The sequence below is a fragment of the Trichomycterus rosablanca genome, chromosome 3, assembly GCF_030014385.1.
Source record: "Trichomycterus rosablanca isolate fTriRos1 chromosome 3, fTriRos1.hap1, whole genome shotgun sequence".
NCBI lineage: Eukaryota > Metazoa > Chordata > Actinopteri > Siluriformes > Trichomycteridae > Trichomycterus > Trichomycterus rosablanca.
Window position 1 is genome coordinate 7,731,376 of NC_085990.1, and position 21,223 is coordinate 7,752,598.

General features: G+C 37.1%; 2 protein-coding genes across 2 annotated transcripts; one reads left to right on the forward strand and one right to left on the reverse strand.

Annotated features, from left to right (window-relative positions):
* Positions 1-656: 656 nt before the first annotated feature.
* creb3l4 (cAMP responsive element binding protein 3-like 4) lies at positions 657-7,805 on the reverse strand. Its single transcript, XM_062992566.1, has 10 exons — positions 7,728-7,805; positions 5,968-6,108; positions 5,085-5,295; positions 4,517-4,662; positions 4,348-4,437; positions 3,716-3,822; positions 3,108-3,176; positions 2,710-2,794; positions 2,527-2,623; positions 657-1,440 (listed from the first exon to the last, which is right to left on the reverse strand). The coding sequence occupies exons 1-10, from the start codon at positions 7,773-7,775 to the stop codon at positions 1,121-1,123; spliced, it is 1,314 nt and encodes a 437-aa protein (XP_062848636.1). The 5' UTR covers positions 7,776-7,805; the 3' UTR covers positions 657-1,120.
* Positions 7,806-8,994: 1,189 nt separating this feature from the next.
* slc39a3 (solute carrier family 39 member 3) lies at positions 8,995-13,444 on the forward strand. The gene is made up of 4 exons (XM_062992570.1): positions 8,995-9,107; positions 10,986-11,632; positions 11,736-11,857; positions 12,256-13,444. Exons 2-4 carry the CDS (start codon positions 11,494-11,496, stop codon positions 12,856-12,858), a joined length of 864 nt encoding a protein of 287 aa, XP_062848640.1. The 5' UTR covers positions 8,995-9,107; positions 10,986-11,493; the 3' UTR covers positions 12,859-13,444.
* The last annotated feature ends 7,779 nt before the right edge of the window (positions 13,445-21,223 follow it).

Genomic DNA, 21,223 nt, shown 5'->3' on the forward strand with positions numbered 1-21,223 from the left:
GCGGGTCAGTGGATGCTGAGGCGCATAGTGCGCAGAGGTCGTCAACTTTCTGCAGAGTCAATCGCTACAGACCTCCAAACTTCATGTGGCCTTCAGATGAGCTTAAAACAGTGCGTAAAGAGATTCATGGAATGGGTTTCCTTGGCCGAGCAGCTGCATCCAAGCCTTACATCACCAAGCGCAATGCAAAGTGTCGGATGCAGTGGTGTAAAGCACACCACCACTGGACTCTAGAGCAGTGGAGACGTGTTCTCTGGAGTGACGAATCACGCTTCTCTGTCTGGCAATCCGATGGATGAGTCTGGTTTTGATGGTTGCCAGGAGAACGGTACTTATCTGACTGCTCACTTCTGGAAGAATGGTCAAAGATTCCCATAAACACACTCCTAAACCTTGTGGAAAGCCTTCCCAGAAGAGCTGACGCTATTGCAGCTGCAAAGGGTGGGCCGACATCATATTAAACCGTGTGGATTAAGAATGGGACGCCACTCAAGTTCATATGCGTGTGAAAGCAGAAGAGCGAATACTTTTGGCAATATAGTGTATATCACCCAAACCTAATATCTAGCAGGATCATTTGAATTATAGATCACATCTACATCATTATCAGTTCGGTAAAGTAACACTCAGACATTTGCTTATTATGTGAAAATCTGATATTTATTGTAAAAATAAGCAGCGTATAAGTTTACAGAACAACAGGAATTTCACCCCAATACAAAACTGTATTTACACACTGAAGTTGATTTGGGACGCAGCCCACCATTGTTAACAGGTATTGGAAAGCATCACTGCGTCCGCTAAACGTTTGTCTAGCTAGCTTGCTTACTAATGTGTATCACATGTTCTTTATTGGAACCATACCATATTTAATTGTGTCAAATATTAACACAACCATTAATTCAATACACTATTTAGCAAGTAGCAAAATGACTGAAGGTTTAGCAGAGTGGCTACATCCTAAAGAGCTATCAAACTGTATTAAACAGCCAAAACAGAGAATTAGCTAAGCTAATTTGTGACAGTTTAGGAAGAAGCCACAGTGAACGTCCATTCATCATGATTTTCATGAGAGTTTAATAAGCCTCATTAGCGTCTTTTAAGACAGTGCTTTATGTTTTTACATTTCATCCGCATGAGCAGGTTTAGCTGCGTCCACATCTAGCTTTGAGCCCCCTGCTGCTGGAGAGTCTGAGTCAACATCCATCGACTTCTGCTGATTTTCCACTACTGTAGAGTCGTTTTGTTTTTGTTGGACATCAACAACCAGTACTTCCTGCGCTGATTTCTCTGCCTCAGACCCCTCCGTGAGGGTTTGTTCCACCTGCTGGACATCTAACAATGAAGGCTGTAACTCTCTGATGTTTTTTTTGTCATCCACAGCGTTTTCTGATGGAAGCTGCGGTGAGGCGTCGTCATTCAGGATGTTTCTGGAAATTACTGCAAATGTAAAATTAATACTATTATATGGAATATTCACATTTAACCATGCAATAACTTAATTAGCTATACATCGGCACTTTTAATTAGACATGTGGACATATATTAGGAATAGAAAGAACACATTAAACAATCTGTATTACAGTGGTCAGGTCTTCCAAATGTACAGATCATTATTAGTTCATTTAAACTATGTGTCTTTAATCCTGACTTCAATTTAGCCTGGAATACTAAATGAAAGGATTGTTAGGTGCATTAATTTAAAATGTGCAATAAAACATAAAGCAGAAAAATATATCCGCTTTAAATTCAAATCAGATGATGAATCTTATCTGGTGTACACACAGGTTTTATTTAGGCTTATTTAGAAGTGACAGTAAATACCACATTAAAAAAACTCTGGAATAAAATACACAGCTTATAACCAATTTCATTAAATAAGAAGCTTTGTGGTTTGTGGTCTGGTGTACTTTTAGTAGCAAAGTATATAATGTTATGTAGGTTTTTACAGGCAAACAAAACAAACGAGCACACCAGTTATTTGATTAAGAATGGTAAATGACATTTAAAAAATTACATTTCTTTGCATATATAGTTGGGTGGTCACTTTGTATTATATTTTTTTTTACATTTACATTTTCGGCATTTAGCAGACACTTTTATCCAAAGCCACTTACAGTACTGTGGCAGAATACAGTCTGAGCAATTGAGGATTAAGGGCCTTGCTCAAGGGTGGTGGGGCTTAAACCAGTGACCTTCTGATTACTAGTCCAGTACCCTAACTACTAGGCTACAACTCCCTTTTTAATATCAACTGCTTTATCCTGGGCAAGGCTGTGGTGGGTAAACACTGGGCGCAAGGCCTGAGCAGGAAGCCAATCAATCACATGACTTTGGTCACCTCCAGACACAGCCAATCCAGTCTGTGTAAACATCCGACCGGCTAGCACAGCTAAGACAGCACAGCTAAGATTCGAACCCAGACTATCATAATAAGACCACTGCACCACCTGACCACAGAACTCAATGGTCTAAGGTGGGATTTAAAAATGAAATACATAATTCTGTTTAAGGTAGCAGACAGACCTCCTGTAGGTGTGTAGGACTCATCTGAGGTGTTGGAGCTCCAGCTGAACGGACGATAACTCGGCAAAATAATCAGTGCCAATGAGAAAATCAAAATCTAAAGAAGAAACAAAAGGAGCAAAATATTTTAGTTTAGCTAATTCATGCTAATAATATTTTATAATTGTTGAATATTATCCAGACCATGATGCAGGTGCCGGTCTGAGCCGCTTTAGTCGCTGTCCGTTTCACCAGAGCCTGCAGCTTCCGCAACTGAGCTATCAGAGAGCTGCACACAATACACAAACATGCAAAGAGGACTCCAATACGCATAATGCACCTTGATCAATCCATTAGTAATCATTATAAACAAATAGCAACGTTTAAAAAAACATTAAGATGTGTTGCTTGATTTTCTGTTTATAGAATACAATGGAGAAGTCAAGAGAAGATAAAAAGCGAGTGGATAAGATGAAATGAAAGGAAAAAAGAGGCGATAAGAGGGGAGAGGAAATGAGATAACTATCACCAAAAATGTATAATGACGTTCTCATAAGAAAGATGTGCAAAAATTTTAATAATAATTAAAAATTTAAACCCACATGTTGTTTTTCTCCAACTGTTCTACGGTTCTCTGAAGCTCCTTGTTCTGCTCTGAACATGCTGCAACCCTAACACACACACAAACACACACACACACACACAGTGTTTCTGGTAATTAAATACATGCTGAGATATTTCAGTAACCAGAGTTACACTGAAAAAAGAAATTCTTGACTGTTGACACTACAGGATCCTGATTCTGTATTTAAAAAACAAACATATTTTTCCTAATATCGAACTTCTGGTGTATGCTACATAAAAACAAAATTGACAAGATGGTGTGGTGAATCACCAGTTGCTTGCACAGAGCTCTGACTTAAACCATGTTAAACATGTTTGATGGAATGTCGATGGAATGTCGATTGTGAGCCAGGCTTAATCTAATATCAGTGCCTGCCCTTATAAATGCTTGTTTGTCAGAGTACAGTGCTTTCAGAACTGATCAACTGAAACTGAAAAAGACACAATTTGGGATTCAGCAGGGTTTATTAGTGACCATCATGGTCCTCATACATTTGGACATATAGTATAACTGCCCTGCTAACTTGTTTAAGTAGTTCAGTGGAGTCCTAGAGGCTTGTAATAATGTAGGTGTAATTGTACTCACCTGCCCTCCAGACCGTCGATGTACTCCTTCTTGCGGCGGCGACTGTCCTGTGCTGACTGTTTATTACGGATTTTACGTCGAACTTTCTTCAGTACTCTCTCTTCCGCCTGTATACACACAAACACACACACACACATTAAAAAGACAACACGTTTTATAAATTTTGGTTGTAATGGTTCGCTTATCTCTGGATTCACTGTCAAGAAACTAAATAGCTATGTTCACGAATAAATTAGTATAATAATAATAATAATAATAATCAGACTGATGGATAAATCAGTTGTAATATAAATGTGTAAATGTTTACACTCCAATCAGAAAACGTTGGTGTGGCCAATTTGATGAATAGAGGTGAAAAATCATTTAAATAAATAAATAATAACCATATAACCTCCTGTATCTGATTCCATACTCTGCATTATTATTTCTGATTAAATCGGTCTGAATATTAATGGATCTGCATGTGAATGATGCTACTGTGCATTCTGAGAGCTGCAGCTGGGGGTGCTGTACTGTAGTGTATATACTCTCTCTTTACATTCAGAGTGTGAGTGTAAGCCATTCATGTAGCTCTATAAACATGATTATAAAACTTTACATGCACTCTGATGGGTGGGACAGTGTGCTGGTACCTTGGTGAGGGGGAGGTTATTTGGAAGTGAAACCCCCTCCTGGTTGAGCAGTTTCTGTTCCTCCTCAGTGAGGTTCAGCTCCGGGAACAGCTGCACATATTAAACCACTTCATAATAAGTTTCATCAATACAAATCCGTTATCAATTCAATAAATCAATCGGTACTCACCAGAGTGTTTAAGTGTGTGTCCAAGTGAATGCCGAGTGTCCTGTGGCTGATGTCAGGATGAGCGTGCTCTACTTTAACTGCAGAAATAAGAGGTAGTTCTCCGACCACACAGCCCTCTGGCAGCAGCACTGGAGAACTCCAGTCATCTTACAGAGAAAACAAATCATGTTAATTTGTGCATTCATTCTAATTCATCAACGTTACTGTACCATCAGATCTTACACCAACTCAGTACACTATAACCCTCAACCACATACTTTACTACAACATAATAAATAACATTATGTTAATTACACTGTTAAAACACAGCATCAGAATAATCATCTTGTATGTAACATGACGGTGACATGGTTATTTACGATGTGATGGAGATTACATGCACTTTTAAGGGATTTTGTTTTTGGCAATGGTTCCTTTTCTGCGACTGAATAATTAGGACTCAAACTTCTCTTTGTTTAAAAAAATCTTAATTGCTCAACTAATGTATTTTAAGAATTTGCCAGATCAAAAATATATAGACAACTAATAATGAAAACAAAGCTTCATCATCAGATCTGTTGTAACTCACCAAGCTCTATAGAAATGACGTCCACTTTCTGCTGATCTTGGCCGTTGCCCACTCCACTGATATCATACACTACCTGATATACTGTGGGTGTGGTCAGTGTCTGGTGGGGGGTGGGGTCAGGAACATCTGATGCGCTGCTGTCACTCTCGGCGAAAACCTCGTTAGGATTTACTGTGGTGAGAACATCCTCCGTGTCACTGTCGTTATAACTCTGAGACAAGAAATTACATTTATAAGTATATAATAATATGATTAAATCATATTGGTATTATATCTGACCCCATTTACATCTAAAACCTCCAATTACTGAGCTATCAACCTTGGTGACACTTCGACTTTGAGTAAATTATCATTAAACCATGTGATGTAAAAGTGATTTCATTCAGAATAGATTTGGTAGAATTTATTTATTTATTTATTAGAATTTTATTAGGATCATGTTTTACACACTATGGTTACATTCATGACAGAACAGGTAACCACTCGTTACACAACATTCATCAGTTTAAGTCTTCAAAGTCAAACACAGTCACCGACAATTTTGTATCTCCAGTTCATCTCACTTGTATGTCTTTGACTGTGGGAGGAAACCGAAGCTCCCAGAGGAAACCAAACAGACTAGGGCAGAACATGCAAATTCCACACAGAAAGGACCCAGACCACTCTACCTGGGAATCGAACCCAGGACCTTCTTGCTGTGAGGTGACAGTGCTACCCACCGAGCCACCGTGCTGCCCTGATTTGATAGAATTATTCTTAATGATTTAAAAGAAGGATAATAAAGGTAACAGGAGTTTAAAAAGGTTACAGGATGTAACAGGACATAAGAAAATGTTCCATTATACAATGTTACAGGATGTTATACTTTGTTGGTGTTACTCACACAGTGAGGCTGTACGATCCATCCCTCTGTCTCTGTGCAGACCGGTGCTGTAGAGGAATCAGTAATAAACACCCCTTCTTCCATCACCCCGTCCTCATCACTCTGTCCCAAACACACTCCTCCCTTGTCCTCACACACTTCCTGTTACACACCACACCATGGTGCAGAGGGAGGGAAAGAGAAAAAATTTTATCATAGCATCAGTGTTTTTGTTGATGATTAAGTATTTCAGTATCATGAAATTTTCAATCCTGCTGCACAAAGAATGACGGTGGATCCAGAGTCTAAACTGGTGGTTATACATTCTGTAGAATGGATAAGGAACATAGTTCAGCTTCTGTTGTAGAAATAACTATCAATAATGGGTTAGAGATTAAAGTGCTGAATGGTAAAATTTTGGCTGTAGTTTGGTTATCAGTACACACTGGTCCTTTTTATCTCCGTTCAGCTACACGAGTAACCAAACCGCTGAGCAATTTCATACAAACACTCTTATCTGAATACCACTCCAGCATGACATGAAGCAACCCGGTTCATAGAGACGCTTTTGAGGCAGACAGGAATGTGAGATGTTTACTGAAGGAGGTGAGGAACAGGAAATGGAAATGCTACATTTAAAAATCTACATTAATTTGTGTGAGGGACCACCGGACTGTTATAGCTGTGTAACTGATATTAAAGGGCCCATCACAACAATCAATTTTAGAAGAGAACAACGAGCAAAGCTTTACTCTTCCTACATTCTTTATAGTATTCAAATTATTAATTAAAAATAGCAGCAATGACTAAGAGTGGCATGTTGACAGTTCAGGTGTGATGTAGGATGTGGTTCCCTTTAAAAAGATCATCACAATGTTCAATCCCTCAGAAGGTTACAAGAGAGAATTCAGACACACTTCTTATGTCACTACTGACACTGCTGGGTTTTAACAAAATAATTATGAAGGTTTCTCATTACTTATTCAGAAAGAAGCTACTGGTCACTGAAACCCAAAGAGAAATTCTTAATTCTGAACCAAAGTTACAACACATAAACATGAAGTGAATGATAATGTTATTAAGATAAAAATAATGTTACTGTAATAAACACTACACTGTAACAAACACGGCACTGTAAACATTACCCAGCTATAAGATAAACACTACACTGCAACAAACAATACATGGCACCAAACACTACACTGCATTAAACACTACACAGAAATACACAGTGCACATTAATAAAACATTGCACTATATTAAACACTACACAGTAACAAACACTACACTACATTAAACACTACACAGCAATACACAGTGCACATTAATAAAACATTGCACTATATTATTAAACTACACTGCAATAAACACTGCATATTAATAAAACATTGCACTATATTAAACACTACACTGTATTAAACACTAAACAGTAACAAACACTACACTGCATTAAACACTACACAGCAATACACAGTGCACATTAATAAAACATTGCACTATATTATTAAACTACACTGCAATAAACACTGCACATTAATAAAACATTGCACTATATTAAACACAACACTGCAATAAACACTGCATATTAATAAAATATTGCACTATATTAAACACTACACTGTATTAAACACTACACTGCAATAAACACTGCATATTAATAAAATCTTGCACTATATTAAACACTACACTGTATTAAACACTACACTATTAAACAATACCCTGTAATAAACACTACCCTGTGTACACTACAATCACACTGTTCTACATGGTGGTTTACTCACTGTGTGGCTGAATAAAGTTTCCAGAGCTTCTGGATCTCTCTCCCGCATAACCTTAACTCTCAGAATTCATCTGATCCAGTAAATAAGAATAAAAGAATAAATGTCAAAAATGTTGAACTGATCTGGTGTATCCTGCTTAGCCTGCACTACATCCGTGTGTTCAGTAGGTGGGCGGAATAAAGAAAACAGACGAACTATAAATCATACACACACCTAAATCACACACACACGGGACGATCTTCATGCAATACAGATCTGCGCTGTTAAAGTCCTCAGTGCTGACATTTGATTGGTCAACGCTAACCAATCATATCATTCAGTATTGCAGCCCTTGTAGTAAACACAGCATATTTGACTAATCGTCTTTAAACTTACCGTTTTAACGTAATTAAAAATGTTTTACAAATCTCTTTTGATTCATGAATAATTATTCACATTTGTGTGTTATGTGTATTTTTATTTCTTTTAGTTTGTAGTAAAACAACAAACCACCTTTCTACATCTATTCAGTGTGCGGTTAGTCGTCCTAAATAATCTATATAATAACTTTGTACCCGACACATTATCTCATTTAAAATTTATTGCATTTATACACTGTTTTATCAAAAAATAGTCCAAAATATTCCGTAACTAGCAAGCTAGGCAGGTTTTGCGAGCTGTGAATGCCCGGATGAGGCAGTTCGTATTGAGCAATGGGATATGTACTGTAGTTCAGAACTGATTACAGACCCTTTTTGTTAATTCTTGTTTAAATTTCTGTCACTTACACTCACTTTTCACACATCCATACACTCACTCACACCTAAGATTAATACGGAGCTGCAAATATACATACTGGCATGTTTTAGACTGGGAGGAAACCCACGTGGGCACAGAAAGAACATACCAAACTTTACACTAACACTGCACCGCACCCAGGTTGCTGAAGCTGTGCAGCAAGAACATTGCCTACTGCGCCACAGTGACATTCCAAGATAAAATAGGAACAATTTGTAATATTATCAAAAGTATTGATAATAATTAAACAATAATAAAAATAATTCTATTTTTATTTCAGGATTTGCTCATGTTTACGAAAAGCCTCTGAACTGAAAAGCTAGTATGAACTTCTATCCAATCAGAGCGCAGGAAGCAGGAGGGCGGGGTTAGACGGGATGCAGTAAAGCAGTTTACCGTCAGAGCAAGTATGAAAACACAGCGGCTCGGTGTCAAATGACTCTATATTTACTACACTACCGCACTATAGAGTCACTGTACATACACCATGCTTAGTGTACTATGTTTACCGTCTTAGGGGATTTGGGACTGATCCGAGTATTTCTGCTTGACTAAGCAACAGTTTGTTGCTGTATAAAGTATGTCCAGCTCGGTGATCAAGAGGTACAGATGTTAAATATTTATATTTATCTTTCATTATCATTAGATCATTATTACTCAAAGTGTATATATTTTTATAAATTTATCTATATCTTGTTAGCATTAGCTACGTTGGATAATGAATCAGATTAGAAAGAACAGTCAATTCTAAACATGCTAACACTAATGTACGTTTGTGTGTGTACTTACTCGTTTACACCTCGAGGTTTTTGGGCAGTGATAACTCAGTGCTTCAGGTACTGGACTAGTGCTCAGAAGATTGCTGGTTCAAGTCCCTCTACTATCAAGTTGCGAATGTTGGACCCCTAAGCAGGACCCTTAACCCGCAATTACTTGTTTTGTATGAGTCACAATTGTTTTGATAACAGCATTTATAAACGTCTATAAACGTATTAATAGCAGAAAATCCAGCTTTGGCATGATTAAGGAGGCATCAGACAAGCAAAGTAAAAATGAAATCTATACTGACCTTTAGAGAACATGCCAAACATCTTGTGAGGCACCCTTTCTTCCAGTTGTGGCAGTGTATAATATGCAGTAAAATAGTATGTCATAAAATATTTTATTAATCAATGCTTTTTAGGATTAATGTGTTATAATTAGACTTTTATGTGATTAAACAAAACGTCATTTTCATTATGATACTGTAATAACAATAAATGAGCAGCTTATGATGTTTTTAGCAGACGCCTTTATCCAAAGTGACTTACAGTACTGTGACCAGTGCTGTGTATAAAGTAGCTGAAGGCCATACTTGAGTAAAAGTACCTTACCAGAAATTTACTTTGGTAGAAGTAAAATTCACCTGTTATTATATTACTTGAGTAAAAGTCTAAAAGTATCTGATTTTTAATGTACTTAAGTATTAAAAGTAATTTTCTGATATTAAATGTACTTAAGTATTAAAAGTAGGAGTAAAAGTAAATGCGGTTAATAAAAACAGAAGCGATCAGAAATTTGAAATGTATGAACATTCTTCTTTCAAGCTTGTAAACCACCTTAACAATGGAGCCGACCCTACACCTACAGAAAAAACAGGTCTTTACAATGTAATAATTTACAGAACTAAATACATTTTATTCCTTTATCTGAACACGATTTGTGCCAAATCATGATTATTATTAGCTGTCGACATTACCTGTTTGAAATCATGTAATTATGATTTAATGATTACGTTTTTATTTTACCTCATTATTAGCCCTGAATTGCCCTGTTCCAACTTTTCTGGAATGTGTTGTAGGCTTAAAATGCATGTATATGCTTTAAACAGGTTTTAAACGTTGGAAAAGTTAAAAACTAAGAAAAGCAAATACATTTTTAAACATTATTTTCTTGTTGCGACCATTAAAGGGTTAAAGACGTGCATTTTCCTCAACACCATGAATGTTTCCTCTGTCAGTGTAATACAGAAGTTAGAAATATTTGTCGGCAGGTGAGTTTCTGTACATTATGGACATTTCTTTCGAGTTTTGCAATGAAACTAGCTTTGTAGTAACAAGTAACGGATTTACATACGGCAAATGTATTGGAGTTAAAGTACACAATTTCTTTAGGAAATGTAGTGGAGTAAAAGTAAAAGTTGCCAAAAAATACAGATACTCCAAAAAACTTTTTCAGTACTGTAACGAAGTATTATTACTTTGTTACTATACACCACTGACTGTGACAGCATACTGTCTAAACAATTGAAAGTTAAGGGCCTTGCTCAAGGGCCCAACAGTGACAACCTGGCAGTGGTGGGGCTTGAACCAGGGACCTTTTGATTAATAGTCCGGTACCTTAGCCACTAGGCTACCACTGTCACCATTGTTGATGTTTTCATGACTGACTGATGATGTTTGGTGATGTTTGATCTCCTGTTTATTATGTGTTTGTTTGTAGTTCTCTTCACTGAAGCTGTAGGATGACCAAAAAGCTCATGTGGATCTTCTAAATCATTTCAATTTGAATGTTTTTGTATTTAAGGTTGTTATATCTTTTTTTTACCCTTACATTATTTGAACCTCAAACATTTTTACTCCCAACTCATTTAACAATGAAATATTTTTCTTCATTTTTTGGCCGCAAATTATTCTTGCATAAAAAAGTCTAAAGCAATTTGGTCTGAGACATTTCCTTTCTATTTTTTTGACTCATTTAGAATATTGTATTGTATTGTAAAGATTTTAGTTATAAAGCTTTAATAAATTTTTATTATTTTTGCCTCGTTGAGTAGTTTTTCCTTCAAACTGTTTGAGTGTAAATAATTTTTCCTCAATGTATTTTTATTTTGTAATGATTCTTTTTTGATCGTTTCTGCTGTGACTCGGATTAGTCGACATTTATTTGGCTCAGAGTGGTTTGGCTCTGAGTTGGGTTAAACTCTACTGTGCTTGGTGGTGGATCAGTGATGTCGTCGGCCCCCTCAGTGGTTGGTAGTGTGGATGTGGAGCCAGTGTTTATAGTGGTGTATCTCTGCTCCACATCACTGAGTGGTATTACAGCACTGTGTACAGTCAGATCAGCAGCGAGATGGGGGGTACACTCAGGTAATAATCACAACCTTATTTACTGTACATACTTTATACATACAGATCATCACTGCCTGGTGAAAACACCAATTTTTGTGTGTGTGTGTGTGTGTGTGTGTAGACTCTCGGATGTTCTTGTTCAGCTGCTTTTCTGCAGGAGTGTTTTTGGCCATCAGTCTGTTGGACGTGATTCCGAAATATCTCACAGAAATGAAATCCACCTTCAGTGACCTTGGTGTGACGGTAAGATATCCAACAATGCACTGCTCCTCAAACATTCACCCACACCAATACTAACCGTGTGTAACAGAACGTCTTGATATTTGGATACTTCCAGTCAGGACTTTCACGAGGCCGCACCAAAAGTGTGCCATACTGTTACTGTTACTGTTTTTGTATGCTTTTGTATTTTGTATCGCAGTCCTGCTAAATCACCCAAATACAGCTCAGCTTCAGCTTGCAGACAGATGACTTTATGTTCTCTGGTTTAGTCTAGTAACCAGGGAAGCAAATACTTTGACAATGCTGGTATGGGTATTGGATAACTCTGGTAATTAAATGAAAGGAAATAAAGCATTAAGTTTAGCTTGATGCCCTGATGAAGTTCAGCTGAGTAACAAGTGTATCTCCTTTTTCCACAGCTGCGCTTCCCTGTAGCCGAGTTCCTCCTGGCTGTTGGGTTCCTCCTACTGATGGTGATGGAGCAAATGATTCTGTCTCTAAGAGATGACAGTGAAAACCAAAATAAAGATGGGGAGGAGAAGGAGGGGCTGCTGGTACCCTTTCCACTGTACCGCTCTCGCCCTGAACCCTGGATTTCCTCTGTCCGTTCCTTCGTCCTGCTTTTCTCTCTTTGCATGTTCTCCATATTCCAGGGTTTATCCACTGACCTTCTCCAGCTCCGTCCTGATCTACTGCTGCGTACTGCACTCATCTCTGTCAGCCTCATCTTTACCCTCACTCAGAACCGCATGAGACGCTCCGCCACCTCCATCTGTCTGATGGTTCTGTGTGTGGCGTTCCCGCTGGGTGTGGCACTGCGCCACACACTGGCACATACCCACGTCCCCTTACGGCTGGCGCGGTCCACACTGGAGGGTTTATGTGTTGGAAGCTTCCTTTATGTTGTTTTTTTAGACGTGATGCCACGAGTGATGAGTTCCAGCGAGCAGAGGATTTTAAAAGTCACTCTGATACTGACAGGATTTACTGTCGTTACTGCTGCACTGCTAATTAAAACATAAACACTCATCTCATACGCCCACATTCTTACAGCTGCTCTTTAAATTTTACAGTACGCTAAACAGCCAAAAGTTTGTGGACACCAGTACTAATGATTGAGGTCTGGTGTTTCAGTCACCGCTAGCATGTATGTAAAACTAATTAGTTAACTCTAACATTGTGGCAACAGTTTAAAGTAGGTCCTGTCCTGTTTAATCATGCTGTATAAAGACAGAGCACTTTGCCCTGACCTTAACACTATTGAACACATTTGGGATCAAAGGTGCCTGACTTTACTAACGAAGTGAGGTAGCTGTTATAACTGCACAGGTTGGGGGGTGTTGTACGACAATTCCATTTACCAAGCTCATGGTCAGGTGTCCACATTTTGGCCACATAGTTTATCTCAAAGTAGCATATCTCCTGTGCTAGTACTGTTTAGCATGCTAGCTTAGAGCTTATTAGCCCAGGATTTTAATCAATATTAAGTCTTTTGTACTTGATATATGTTTCTGTGGAGAAGTGCTGTATCCCAACCCTCATGCTACATTCTAAACAACAAAAATGCACATTGTACAGACCTTCTGTATCTCAGAGTAAAGCTTATTATTATTTTGATCTCAGAGTGAAGCTTATAAAAGATCATTTATTGCAAGCACATCTACTTTAGCACTGTTAAAACATCACATGTTGCACATCCAGTCATAAGTTTTTGATTACTGAGTGAAATGGAAAAAAGTATTTAGATTTTCTTTTCTAAGAACAGATTTTTTATCCGGAGAAAACATTACAAAACTATTACACACCCATAAAAACATTTCAATAATTCAATGCAACTGTTATTTTTCTGTGACAGTACATACATCCAAACATACATAATTATTTTTCTAAGAATTATGTTTCATAAATTGGAGTTTGTAAGATTTTGAAATTTGAAAAAAAAAATTATTGACAGTTTGTTTGTTGTGCAAATAAAAAGAAAATTATATAAATTTTATCCATGAATTACTTGTTTCTAATAACAATTATTTTTCCATTTTCTTGCTGCTACATTTTTTGCCTTATACTTTATAATGAATGACTACACCAAAAGAACAGTACAGGGCTAAATGCTTGATCCACAGTGTGGAGAAATAGTAAATACTTACCAAGGTCTGGTATAAACACTACTAAAAGACATGTATTAGTATATAGTATGATTTGTGTTTAGGTGTTTAATTCTGTATGATTTTTAATCCATCATCCTTCCTGCAGCATGATGTCAGTTATCAGAGAACAGACTATAATCAGGTCCTCCAGCTTTCACAAAATCAGACACTGTTTTTTGACCTGCGAAGTTTTTAGTCTGGTAAATCTGAAAAATCAGAACAATTATAAAATACATTTAGACAAAATTCTAAATTCTGTAAAATCACTACAAATCACTATAAATATAAAATATGAAGTGCTGCAGTTCATACCTTCCACTTAGAGCTCATGTGTCGAGCATTAACCACCACAGTTTGAGAGTCAATACCAAAACCGTCTCATTTATGTATCAACCAGCTTGTTTCATCTTCCAGAGTCACTCTGAAATTAGACAATTCATACATATTGTAGTTTAGAATGGTATAGTATATTGCAGTACAGTATCATGTGGTGTATTGTGGTGTAATGTAGTATGGTAAACTATAGTACAGTGTAGTACAACATAATGCAGTATAGTACAGTATGGTAGAGTTATGTATATTGTTGTACAGTACAATATACTAAAGATAGTATAGTGTATTAAAGTAGTTTAGTACAGTATAATTTAGTGTAGCACAATACATTGTAGTACAGTGTAGTGCAATAGAGTGTGATTTGGTGTAGTTCAATATAGTGTAGTACAGTACAGTGTAGTACAGTAGAGTATAATATAGTGTATTTCAGGATAGTATAGTGTACAGCAGTGTAGTACAGTAGAGTAATGTAGTGTATGTCAATATAGTATAATGTAGTACAGCACAGTGTAGTACAGTAGAGTGTAATATAGTGCATTTCAATAGAGTATAATGTAGTACAGCAGTGTAGTATAGTATAGTGTAATATGGTGCATTTCAATAGAGTATAATGTAGTACAGCACAGTGTAGTACAGTATAGTGTAATATAGTGCATTTCAATATAGTATAATGTAGTACAGCACAGTGTAGTACAGTAGAGTGTAATATAGTGCATTTCAATATAGTATAATGTAGTACAGCACAGTGTAGTACAGTAGAGTGTAATATAGTGCATTTCAATACAGTATAATGTAGTACAGCACAGCGTAGTATAGTGTAGTATAGTAAGTACCTTACTCCAGAATGGCTGAATATTGAAAATTGAGAAGAGCGGCCCTCGAGTGGTCGAGTCATCCAGTCAGCAGAATAAACTTTGGAGTTGTAGAGTTTCCTCAGATCAGACATGTCCGAAATATCATAATTGTGCAAGTTTCTTTTATCTAAAAATCATTTTATAATTGTATGTAAGTGTTAATAAAGGGTTAAACACATGATATAAAAAATGGAATTCACATACCAGAGCTCCAGGAGCTTTCAGAGATGATTAATGTTGTCATCAGTACAGCCACAGGGAAAAGGTTGATATGGAACATGGTTCCTCTGTATGAAGAACTGTTTTATCTCAGAATTATTTGGATGAAACTGAATATCTAAAGAGTTTTTCTTCCGAACTAGGTGTGTCCTGGCACAGGCGCACTGAAAAACTCCAGTGTTGCACAATTCCCAAAATTCCCGAGGGTTCAGGGCTCAACCATGCTTTAAAGGAGAACACGGTTATTTTGAAGTATGCATGAACAGACAAAAACATGTTTACAATTTCTTTACCTTTTTCAACTCTTGTTTATAGTGTAGTATATCTCATCTTTTTATCTTTAACGTTTTGATTCATAAATTGCAGGCAAAACATGTATTCTGCTTATTTTTATGCCTTGTTGACTTCAGGCTTACATGAACTTAAGGCTTACACTCGGTGACAGAGAGAATGAAACTCTAAAATTAATTTGCACCATACAGCCTTTTTATAATCGACTTGCTCTCTGTAATAAGCAGTATGTAATCGGTCTGGAACCTTAAAGAGCATAAAGCAAAATGTAGTTCATAAAGAAAAATAGTTCAGTTTTTCTACAGCTCAAGGCAGAATGGCAAGATGATTCTTGTCTGCATACAGTCTACTAGCTAATGAGCCAACATCTATTCTAAATTTCAAAATCATTCTATGTGATTATTCCAATGATTTAATCAAGAATTAGTACTGTACGCCCTCACGGGGTGGGTGCAGAGGTCTATCTCGAACTCTCTTGTACAAATATTAGCTGTACTATAAACCAGATGGGTGCCTACAAACATGTCTGAGTGGGAGGGTGTTGAATGGTTTGATAATTAATGTAAATGTTTGTTTGTTTGTTTGGATTTTAATGCCATGTTTTACACTCTTTGGTTACATTCATGACAGAAACGGTAGTTACTCGTTACACAAGATTCATCAGTTCACAAGGTTATATCAAACACAGTCCTGGACAATTTAGTGTCTCTAGTTCACCTCACTTGCATGTCTTTGGACTGTGAAAGGAAAAAGGAGCACCTGGAGGAAACCCACACAGATACGGGGAGAACATGCAAACTCCACACAGAAAGTGACCCGGACCGGCCCACCTGGGGATAGAACCCAGGATCTTCTTGCTGTGAGGCGACAGTGCTACTCACTTAGCCAACGTGCCGCCCTAATTAATGTAAATACCTGTAATACGGCGATTCCATTTACCAAGCTCATGGTCAGGTCTCCACATACTTTTGGCCACTTAGTTCATCGCAAAGTACTATATCTCCTGTGCTAGTACTGTTTAGCATGCTAGCTTTGAGCTTAAGTCTTTTGTACTTGTTATATGTTTCTGTGGAGAAGTGCTGTTTCCCAACTCACATGCTACATTCTAAACAACCAACATGCACATTATACAGACCTTCTTTATCTCAGAGTAAAGCTTATAAAAGATCATTTATTGCAAGCACATCTACTTTAGCACTGTTAAAACATCACATGTTGCACATCCAGTCATAAGTTTTTGATTACTGAGTGGAATGGAAAAAAGTATTTAGATTTTCTTTTCTAAGAACAGATTTTTTTTACCTGGAGAAAACATTACAAAACTATTACACACCCATAAAAACATTTCAATAATTCAATGCAACTGTTATTTTGCTGTGACTAAATAATTGCATACATACAAACATACATACTTATATTTCTAAAAAGAATATAGTATATTTATAATGAATGACTACACCAAAAGAACAGTACAGGGCTAAATGCTTGATCCACAGTGTGGAGAAAAAGTAAATACTAAGGAGGTCTGGTATAAACACTACCAAAAGGCATTTATTAGTATTTAGTATGATTTGTGTATGTGTTTAATTCTGCATGATTTTTAATTCATCATCCTTCCTGTAGCCTTATGGCAGTTATCAAAGATCAGACTATAATCAGATCCTCCAGCTTTCACAAAATCAGACACCGTCTTACGACCTGCGAAGTCTTTAGTCTCCAAAATCTGAAAAATGAAGAAAATTATAAAATAAATCAATTTCACTGTAAAATCACTACAAATCACTATAAAAATAAAATATGAAGTGCTGCAGTTCATACCTCCCACTTATAGCTCATGTGTCGAGCATCGACCACCACAGTTTGAGAGTCAATACCAAAACCGTCTCCTTTATGTATTAACCAGCGAGTTCCATCTTCCAGAGTCACTCTGAAATTAGACAATCCATACTTATTATAGTTTAGAATGGTATAGTATGTTGTAGTACAGTATCATGTAGTATATTATGGTGTAATGTAGTATGGTAAACTATAGTATAGTGTAGTGCAGCATAATGCAGTATAGTACAGTATGGTAAAGTAAGGTATACTGTTGTTCAGTACAATATACTAAGGATAGTATAGTGTATTAGAGTAGTGTAGTGTAGTGTAGTACAATATAATTAAGTATAGCACAGTACATTGTAGTACAGTGTAGTATAATATAGTGTAGTACATTATAGTGTAGTACAGTAGTGTAATATAGTGTATTTCAGTATAGTGTAGTACAGTGAAGTGTAGTTTGTTTATTTGGATTTTACACTTTGGTTACATTTATGACAGGAACAGTAGTTACTCGTTACACAACATTCATCAGTTCACAAGGTTATATCGATCACATTCATGGACAATTTTGTATTTCCAATTCACCTCACCTGCATGTCTTTGGACTGTGGGAGGAAACCAGAGCTATATTTCAATATAGTATAATGTAGTACAGCACTGTGTAGTACAGTATAGTATAATATACAGCATTTTAGTATAATGTAGTACAGTATAGTGTAATATGGTGTATTTCAATATAGTATTGTGTATTTCAGTAAAGTGTAGTACAGAATAGTATACCTCACTCCAGAATGGCTGATTATTCCCACTTTAAATGAGAAGCCATCGAGTGGTCGAGTCATCCGCTCAGCAGAATAAACTTTGGAGTTGTAGAGTTTCCTCAGATCAGACTTGTTTGACAGATCATAATCATACGAATTTCTTTTACCTAAAAATCATTTTATAACTGTATGTAAGTGTTTATAAAGGGTTAAACACATGATATAAAAAAATGGAATTCACATACCAGAGCTCCAGGAGCTTTCAGAGATGATTAATGTTGTCATCAGTACAGCCACAGTGAAAAGGTTGATATGGAACATGGTTCCTCTGTATAAAGAACTGTTTCTCTCAGAACTGTTTTCTCTCAAACTGTTTCTGGATGGGACTGAATATCAGTTTTTAATATCGTTTTTCATTCGAACTAGGTGTGTCCTGGCACAGGCGCACTGAAAAACTCCAGTGTTACACAATTCCCCAAATTCCTGAGGGTTCAGGGCTCAACCATGCTTTAAAGGAGAACGTTATTTTGAAGTATAAACAGACGTCTAGGTAACAAAAAAAATGTTTTAAATTTCTTCACCTTTTTCAACTCTTGTCGATCTTTAGTGTAGTTTATCTCATCTTTTTTATCTTCAACATTTTGATTCATAAATTGCAGGCAAAACATGTATTCTGCTTATTTTTATGCCTTGTTGACTTCAGGCTTATGAACTTAAGGCTTACACTCGGTGACAGAGAGAATGAAACTTCAAAATTAAGTTGCACCATACAGCCTTTTTATGATCGACTTGCTCTCTGTAATAAGCAGTATGTAATCAGTCTGGAGCCTTAAAGAGCATAAAGCAAAATGTAGTTCATAAAGAAAAATAGTTCAGTTTTTCTACAGCTCAAGGCAGAATGGCAAGATGATTCTTGTCTGCATACAGTCTACTATCTAATGAGCCAACATCTATTCTAAAGTGTCAAACTCTTTGGTAACATTCATGACAGGAACGGTCGCAAGGTTATATTGAACACAGTCATGGACAATTTTGTATCTCCAATTCACCTCACTTGCACATCTTTGAACTGTGAAAGGAAAAAAGAGCACCCGGAGGAAACCCACGGACACAGAAAGGACTGGGACTGCCCCACCTGAGGATAGAACCCAGGATCTTCGTGCTGTGAGGTGACAGTGCTACCCACTTAGCCAACATACCGCCCTCATTAATGTAAATACCTGTAAATATTTTTGATATATCTGGGTTTATCTCACTGCACTCTTGTTCTCTGTGGATCTTATTATCTTCTCTAATGCCTAGTTCACACTACACGATATTTGCCCTGATTTTCACTCGCTGAGTGGTTGCCGCTAGATTTGGTGGCTCGGAAGCAACTCAGTGTTCACTCTGCGATCGAAACTCGGCTCTCAATCGCAATGTGTGAACTACTCAACAACTCGATCCGAGCGACTAAAGTTATATATCTAGCATGTCAAATATCTGAATCTGAGTCGGCTGACTGGCAATAAGTGCGGTGTTGAACAGCCAATGAGAACGCAAGGTATGGAGTGAGGGGAAACACAGGGGAGGAGTTGTAAAAAGGGACAGGGGCATAATATATTTCATATCAGAATACATCAAAACACACACACGATGTACAGTAATTCTGACCTCATCGTTCTCTAAAACATCAACGCTGCATTGCAAAAATATTTATTAACCTCCAACTCACTATAGAACAGACCATGCTGTTCGTGTAGCCAAATCCACTTAGATTCATTTATTTTTTCTCCTTGATTTTATGCTGCACATCAGCACACAAACTTTGATCGCTCGCTACTTGTTGACATGCATTTTTGGACACGGTATCATTAAACCCCTCGTCACTTCTTGCGTTTGTTTTCGTGACAAAACGTAGTTCGGGAGACCAGAGAAGCTCACCTGCGATTCCTGTTGGTCACAGATGGTGTAGAGTAAAACCCTCTATCGCCGATCAGTCGTGTAGTGTGAAATACACACCGACTTGAAAGACTCCCGATTACAAGAGATCCAGTTGTGTAGTGTGAACTGTACAGCGACCTGACGACTTGGAAAGTCGTGTAGCGTGAAATTGGCATTAGCAGTGTACGTACATCTACAGAATGGAACCTTCACACCACTAATTTAATCAATAAAGCAGTCAAGTGAAAATACTCACTGGTGGTTATGATGAAAGCTTCTGATGAAGTAAAAGTGTGGGATGGAAATATCTGAAATATATTTACCTGTGGAGAAGCAGGTGATTATAATTTGTACTTTGCAAATGATTCCTCGTTTTGGACAAACCTGAACTCTCTATTGTCTTTTACACTTTACATCTACATCTAGTACACTGCAGACAATACCTGCTCCAACATTCACTTTTAAAAGGGATTGAAACTGATGTTGTGGCAAATTTGAGTGAAACTGATATTATGTTAAACTACATTGATTCTGACCTTTAATTTTTTATTCTTATCAGTCTGTGACTCTTATCTTTAGGGGTTCCACAAAGATTCATTGTTAGTCACTATTTAACTTTCTCCATATTCTTTCTTTTGGCAGGTTAATACAGTGCTTTAGTATTTTCATGTATTTATATGTAAATAAACCAATGTGTCTCTCTGTAAACCAAAACCAGGTTGGTAGGTTTCTGTTGAACAGCTGTCAAAGATCGGATGTCTTGTAACAATTGTGGTTCTTACAGGGACGTGGCTTATTTGAATTGTTGAAAATGTATCAGCTCATCTTCTCACAGACACTAAAGGTGTGGTGTGTCTCACCTCACTGTTTACCTGTGAGCTTTAGAATCGATTTTTAAAGAGCTTATCATTACTCTCGGATAGTGAAGCATATTTCAGATTTCAAACCAAACGCTGCTGTATGTGCTAAAACATATCTACAACTCCAGAGGAACTGTGCTCTTACAGTTTCTGCAACAAATGAGTGAAAACATAATAA